This window comes from Priapulus caudatus, unplaced genomic scaffold (genome assembly GCF_000485595.1).
Source record: "Priapulus caudatus unplaced genomic scaffold, Priapulus_caudatus-5.0.1 Scaffold665, whole genome shotgun sequence".
Lineage (NCBI taxonomy): Eukaryota > Metazoa > Priapulida > Priapulimorpha > Priapulimorphida > Priapulidae > Priapulus > Priapulus caudatus.
Window position 1 is genome coordinate 26,138 of NW_014577726.1, and position 6,247 is coordinate 32,384.

The window sequence follows — 6,247 nt, forward strand, 5'->3', positions numbered from 1 at the left end:
GTACCCACTTATACGGATTACGCCCAGCACAATCCAGCATATATTCAGGGTAAACCCCCCACCCCTCCCCTGCACAGTGCAGTTTGGGGTAGGGAGACATTCTTCCTCTACTGCCTTATGGACTGCTGCCATGCCTGCTGCGATGCTAGTGTGTCGCAGTGACTATGATAGGCGCCGCGTATAGCGCCCCGTTACAGCCACGTCCGGCCACCCAGCACTGCTCTTGCTATCTATGTAACCGTGAGCCACTACGTGATCCCCTTATTCCTGTCTTTTACAGCCGATGCCCCCCAGCGCGTGACGGAATGTACCCTAACCAGAACCCGCAAAACTGGCGAGACAGACCTGCCTGCTCCCGCCGATAGACTGACCGATGGGACCGACCGACAGGAATGGAACCAGACAAAGCTAAAAACCGGCGAATGAGGACAGTTTGAACCGATGGGCGCGCGGATTGAGAGTGGGTTGACCTCGTTAAAGAGGGGCGGTTGGTTCAGATTTCCCGCCACTTGACTGTTTCCCGCCAGTTCGGATGTTGTTTGCGACCTAACGCACTGGCAAGCGGCGGCCTGTTTCCTTGTGTTTATTATTTTAGTTATTTCTCTCTGTCATTTCGATAGCATACCTTCAAGCCTTACCGCGTCGTTCTATGCAAAACTATTCTTAAGCTTTGGCGTTGGCCACAACACCATGAAACGGGGACGCGCGCCGAGCATTGAGGGGAGGCATTAGGAGGGGAAAACACAGATTGCGCGAATACAAAACTACCATGTCTGGCGCTCCCGCAAGAACTTTTAATTTACGGCGATTAAATGTTCTGCCAAAACGCAAAATAGGGCGCAGAGCGTAGGAGCCAGGGAGGAAAAGAGCGTAGAGCCAGGGAGAAAAGGGGAAGCTAGGGAGCCAAGGGGAAAGAGCGTAGGAGCCAGTGAAGGAAAGAAGGCGTGGAGGGAATCAGGGAGAGAAAGAGTTTGTTAGTAGGGAGCCAGGGAGAAAGAGCGTAGGGAAGCCAGGGAGAAAAGAGTGGTAGGGGCCAAGGGAAAGAAGCGTAAAAGGAGGCCAGAGAGAAAGAGCGTTTAAGGGAATTCGGAAGAAAGAGCGGGTAGGAGCCAGGGAGAAAGAGCGTATGGGACCAGGGAAGAAAGAAGGCGTTTGGGGGAACCAGGGAGAAAGAGTGTTAGTAAGAGAAGCCCTGGGGAGAAAGAGCGTAGGGGAGCCAGGGAAGAAAGAGCGTAGGGAACCAGGGAGAAAAAGAGCGTTAGGGAAACGCAGGGAGAAGAGCGTAGGAAACCAGGGAGAAAGAAGCGTTAGGGAACACAGGGGGAGAAAGAGTGTTAAGTAAGGAGCCAGGAGAAAGAGCTAGGGGGAACAAGGGAGGAAAGGAGTGTTAGTTAAGGAAGCCAGAAGAAAGAGCGTAGGGACAAGGGGAAGAGGTAGGAGCCAGGAGAAAGAGCGTTAGGAAAACCAGGGAGGAAAGGAGCGTTAGGGGAACCAGGGGAGAAAAGAGTGTTTAGTAAGGGGAGCCAGGAAGAAAGGAGCGTAGGAACAAGGGAGAAAGGAGTGTTTAGTAAGGAGCCAGAGAGGAGAGCGTAGGAAACCAAGGGGAAAGAAGCGTATTAGGGAGCCAGGGAGAAAAAGCGCGTTAGGAAACCAGGGAGAAAAGAGCGTTAGGGAACCAGGGAGAAAAAGAGCGTTAGGGAACCAGGGAGGAAAGAGTGTTAGTAAGGAGCCAGGAAGGAAAAGAGGCGTAGGGAACAAGGGAGAAAGAGTGTAGGGAGCCAGGAAAAGAGCGTAGGGAACAAGGAGAAAGAGCGTTAATGGAAGGCGGGAGAAAGAGCGCAGGAAACCATGTGAGAAAGAGCGTTAGGGAACCAGGGAGAAGAGTGTTAGTAAAGGAGCCCAGGGAAAGAAAGAGCGTAGGGAAAAACAAGGGAGAAAGAGGTAGGGGAGCCAGGGAGAAAGAGCGTTAGGGAACCAAGGTTAGAAAGTGTTTAGTAAGGGAGCCAGGGGAAAGAGCGTAGGGGAACAAAGGGGAAAAAAGCGTTAGGGACCAGGGAGAAGAGCGTAGGGGAACAAGGGGAGAAAGAGTGTTGTAAGGAGCCCAGAGAGAAAGAGCGTAGGGAACAGGGGAGAAAGAGCGTTATAGGGAGCCAGGGAGAAAAAGCGTAGGGAAAACCCCAGGGGAGGAGAAAGGAAGCGTTAGGGAAACCGGGAGAAAGAGCGTGAGGGAACCAGGGAGAAAAGAGTTTAGTAAGGAGCCAGGAAGAAAGAAGCGTAGGAACAAGGTGAAGAAAAGGAAGTGTTAAGTAAGGAGCCGGGAGAAAGAGAGTGTTAGTAAGGACCAGGAAGGATAAGAGCGTAGGGAAACATAGGGAGAAAGAGTGTTAGTTAAAGGCCAGGGGAGAAAAGAGCGTAGGAACAAGGGAGGAAAGAGGCGTTATAGGGAGCCAGGGAGAAAGAGCGTGTAGGAAACCAGGGAGAAAGAAGCCGTAGGGAACAGGGGAGAAAGAGGTATGAAAAGTGTGTGTGTGTGTGTGTGTGTGTGTGTGTGTGTGTGTAGTGTGTCGATGTGCGTGCCTGCGTGTTGTGTGTGTGTGTGTGTGTGTGTGTATGTGCGTGCGTGCGTGCGTACGTGCGTGTGTGTGTGTGTGTGTGGCCGTACTGTGTTGACCAACTGTTAGTGTGTCAACTTATTCTAGTGTTGATCGTTAAACTTAACCCCAGTGTCAATTCGTGCGTAAGTCAACTTGCTAAAGTGTCAGTTCGTGTCAGATTTTTCAGCGAGTCAATTTCTTAAATTGTCAGCATGTCAATTTCTTAAATTGTCAGCGTGTCAACTGATTAAATTGTCAGCGTGTCAATTTCTTAAATTGTCAGCGTGTCAACTGATTAAATTGTCAGCATGGAGCATGTCAACTGATTAAATTGTCAGCGTGTCAATTGATTAAATTGTCAGCGTGTCAACTGATTTAATTGTCAGCGTGTCAACTGATTAAATTGTCAGCGTGTCAACTGATTTAATTGTCAGCGTGTCAACTGATTAAATTGTCAGCATGTCAACTGATTAATTTGTCAGCGTGTCAAATGATTAAATTCTCAGCGTGTCAACGTTTGCATCACGTGCCTGCGAGCATGACTACTAGTGTGTCATTGTGTCAAGGTCTTCATATCGTATCTGAGTAGTCGCAAGTTGCCAGAATTATTATGATATGTGCGTTTTCGCTACCATCGCGTGCCTCTATCATGTCGTGTTTTGTGATTGTCATCATCTGGACACATTGCGTGCGACATTTAAAATCCTCATTGCGATTTCGGAAAACATCCTGATTGATATCTGCATCGGCATGGCAGCAGTGCTAGTTGCCACAGCAATGGTTCTCTGCTCGTTCACTCTTTCATTGGGTTCGCTCTCGTGAGTGAAGTGAATCCGATTTAGCTATTACCACTGTCTCACGCAGCCATCATGGCTACCGTGGCGGTGGTAGCACCCCTCTGTCTCTGCATGCACACGGCTCGACTCGATACGCATTGTTCTTACAGCCGGAGTGCGGCCTGCTGTGGTGCAAGGGCTCGCTCGGTGACCGGACGGGCTGCCGCACGCAGCATCTGCCCTGGGCTGACGGCACGAGGTGCGGCGAACAATGGGGCAGCCCCGACACGCAGATGGTAGGCAAGATAGCGGCTGGTCGGGTCAGCGACGAATTATAAATCTTGAATCTTGAATCTTGGTCGGGTCGCTCGAAGGTCACGGCGTGCGCCTCATCATCCTGTTTAATTTATCGATTTGACAATATTTGTATTACCACAGATTGTTATATAGTTATCATTATTTTGATAATTATGATCATGATAGTAAAACTTGATACTATTACTATCACTACTAATAACAATAATAATAATAATAATAGTAATAATAATAATAATAATAGAAGTTCATAAGAAATTAATAATATTAATTTTTTAAATTGCTCATAATAATATTAATAATGATAAAGGCAATAATAATAATACCATGCCAATGTCAATAATAATTACTAAATATCTATTACAATTATGTGGTTATTGTTTTGAGGATAGATTGATTGTAACGCGTGTCTTGCTTCTATCCGTCGTTGCAGTGGTGCATGCAGGGAAAGTGTGAGCCGCGCAGCAAGGACCGTGTGACGCCAGTAGATGGCGCCTGGGGCGCGTGGGGCCCGTTCGGCCAGTGCTCACGCTCATGTGGAGGCGGAATCATGAAGTCAACCCGCGAGTGCAACAACCCAGTGTGAGTGATCACGCATGCTGCTGCTGGTGCTGCTACTGTTACTACTACTGCGGCAGTTACTGTTTCAGTTGCTGCTGCTGGTGCTACTGCTGCTGCTGCTGCTGCTTGCTACTGCTACTGCTACTGCTACTGCTGCTGCTGCTACTACTGCTGCTGCTGCTGCTGCTGCTGCTGCTGCTGCTACTACTACTGCTTCTACTGCTGCTGATGCTACTACTACTACTGCTGCTGCTGCTGCTGGTACTGCTGCTGCTGCTGCTGGGTAGTAGCAGCAGCAGTAGCATCAGCAGTAGTAGTAGTAGCAGCAGTAGCAGCAGCAGCAGTAGCAGTAGCAGCAGCAGCAGCAGTAGCATCAGCAGAAGTAGCAGCAGCAGTAGTATTAGCAGCAATGGTAGCAGCAGCAGCAGCAGGAGCAGCAGTGGTAGTAATAGCGGCAGTACCAGCAGTAGCAGCAGCAGCAGTAGTAGCAGTAGTAGTGGCAGCAGCAGCAGCAGCAGCAGCAGTAGTAGCCGCAGTAGTAGTAGCAGTAGCAGCAGCAGCAGCAGTATACTGCTGCTGCTGCTGCTGCTGCTGCTGCTGCTGCTGCTGCTGCTACTGCTGCTACTGCTACTGCTACTGCTACTGCTGTTGTTGTTGCTGCTGTTGTTACTACTGCTGCTGCTGCTGCTGCTACTACTACGACACTACCACGCTGCGTGTGTGCGTGCGTGATGGTTCAATCATGAGACCGATTCAGCTGCTATTAAAAAAAAAAAATTCTCGATTTTAGCATATCCGCTTAGTGCACAACATATGCACAGTCTTACACATCGTGTTGTCTTGCTCACTTACAGGCCCTCTAATGGGGGACAGTACTGCATAGGACTGCGCGTGAACTACTCATCGTGTGAAACTCACGTAAGTTCATTGTCATTGCATTCTTCTACAATCCTACAAGCTACATAATGCCATGCGTTAGTACGTGCGCCATGTATCTTATATTGTAAGCATATCAGATCAACAGCCAGTTATGATTTAAAATAAAACCGTGTGTGTTCGTCCGTGTTCTATGTATATCATATGTACATCATGTGTGTATTTTGTTTCTCGTTTGTCACGTTTATATCACACACGCACACGCACACGCACACGCACACGCACACGCATGCACACACGTACACGCACACACGCCGTACTTCGTGGCTTATATCACACTCTGACACATTAGATGCACCCTCATGGTTAGCAGGTAATGATCTGACCAAAATGTTTAACTGCAGGATAGCTCTTATCACTACCAGATATATGTGCTCGTCATAAATAAACCCCTATAAATGTTTTAACCCAATACGTCCTCGTATTTGATAACCCCTTCTCGCTGTCTGTCAGCAGCGTATAATGATTGCTTGCTGCTATCTGTATGCAGGAATGCGCAGACGATTCCGACTTCAGGGACGAACAGTGCAAGAAATTCAACGGACGCAACTTTGACATTGCGGGTTTGGAAGAGGACATCACGTGGGTCGCCAAATATGATGGAAGTGAGTGGCCTTTAATCGTCTGCTATAGTGGACACGCCTGACACGCATCCTTGTCTCGTTGTAATTTGACTATGACATAACGGCTAGTTTCACTCACAGAGGGCCGACACACGTAGCCTACCTACATGCAGTGATACAACCGTACATCAGTCGACTAAAGAAAATAGCTTACACACACGTACGCACGTATGCAAGCATACACACACACGCAGTCACGCACCACGTACACATGCACCCTCACACAGTCACGCACCACGCACACATGCACCACCCTCACACAGTCACGCACCACGCACACATGCACCCTCACACAGTCACGCACCACGCACACATGCACCCTCACACAGTCACGCACCACGCACACATGCACCCTCACACAGTCACGCACCACGCACACATGCATCCTCACACAGTCACGCACCACACACACATGCACCCTCACACACTCACGCACCACCCA

General features: G+C 49.1%; 1 protein-coding gene across 1 annotated transcript in view; it reads left to right on the top strand.

Annotated features, from left to right (window-relative positions):
• Nucleotides 1-5,828, top strand: part of LOC106812595 (A disintegrin and metalloproteinase with thrombospondin motifs 1-like) — a 14,857-nt gene extending 9,029 nt beyond the window's left edge. The window contains exons 4-7 of the mRNA XM_014816504.1: nucleotides 3,541-3,666; nucleotides 4,119-4,267; nucleotides 5,101-5,164; nucleotides 5,673-5,828. Coding sequence (XP_014671990.1) covers nucleotides 3,541-3,666; nucleotides 4,119-4,267; nucleotides 5,101-5,164; nucleotides 5,673-5,828 — 495 coding nt within the window. The remainder of the gene's footprint in view (nucleotides 1-3,540; nucleotides 3,667-4,118; nucleotides 4,268-5,100; nucleotides 5,165-5,672) is intronic.
• The last annotated feature ends 419 nt before the right edge of the window (nucleotides 5,829-6,247 follow it).